Source organism: Buceros rhinoceros, unplaced genomic scaffold (genome assembly GCF_000710305.1).
Source record: "Buceros rhinoceros silvestris isolate BGI_N320 unplaced genomic scaffold, ASM71030v1 scaffold27027, whole genome shotgun sequence".
Lineage (NCBI taxonomy): Eukaryota > Metazoa > Chordata > Aves > Bucerotiformes > Bucerotidae > Buceros > Buceros rhinoceros.
Window position 1 is genome coordinate 4,606 of NW_010422019.1, and position 250 is coordinate 4,855.

The 250-nt window shown below is 70.4% G+C and overlaps 1 protein-coding gene across 1 annotated transcript in view; it reads left to right on the plus strand.

Moving 5' to 3' along the window:
- The window catches only part of LOC104496744 (chloride channel protein 2-like), a gene marked incomplete at both ends in the record, with an annotated part of 4,847 nt that extends 4,600 nt beyond the window's left edge, over window positions 1–247 (plus strand). The window contains 1 exon segment of the mRNA XM_010139907.1: window positions 129–247. Within this exon segment, the coding sequence (XP_010138209.1) occupies window positions 129–247 (119 nt within the window).
- Between the last annotated feature and the right edge of the window lie 3 nt (window positions 248–250).

A 250-nucleotide genomic window follows, 5' to 3' on the forward strand; every position in this document is an offset into this window, starting at 1 on the left:
CGCCGTGTGAGACAGGGGCGGGGGGCGTGGCTGATGCCCGCGCCAGCCATGAGGCACACCAGGATGGTGGCGAGGGGTTGGTGAGCATGGTGTCAGGAGCCAACACAGCCCCTCGCTGCCATCGCCAGAGTCCATGATCCTGCTGGGCTCCATCGATCGGGCGCAGGTGGGGGCCCTGCTCAGCCACCAGCTCAGCCCCCAGCGCCGGCTCCAGGCCCTGCGGCAGAAGGCAGTGGCTGAGGACGGGCAC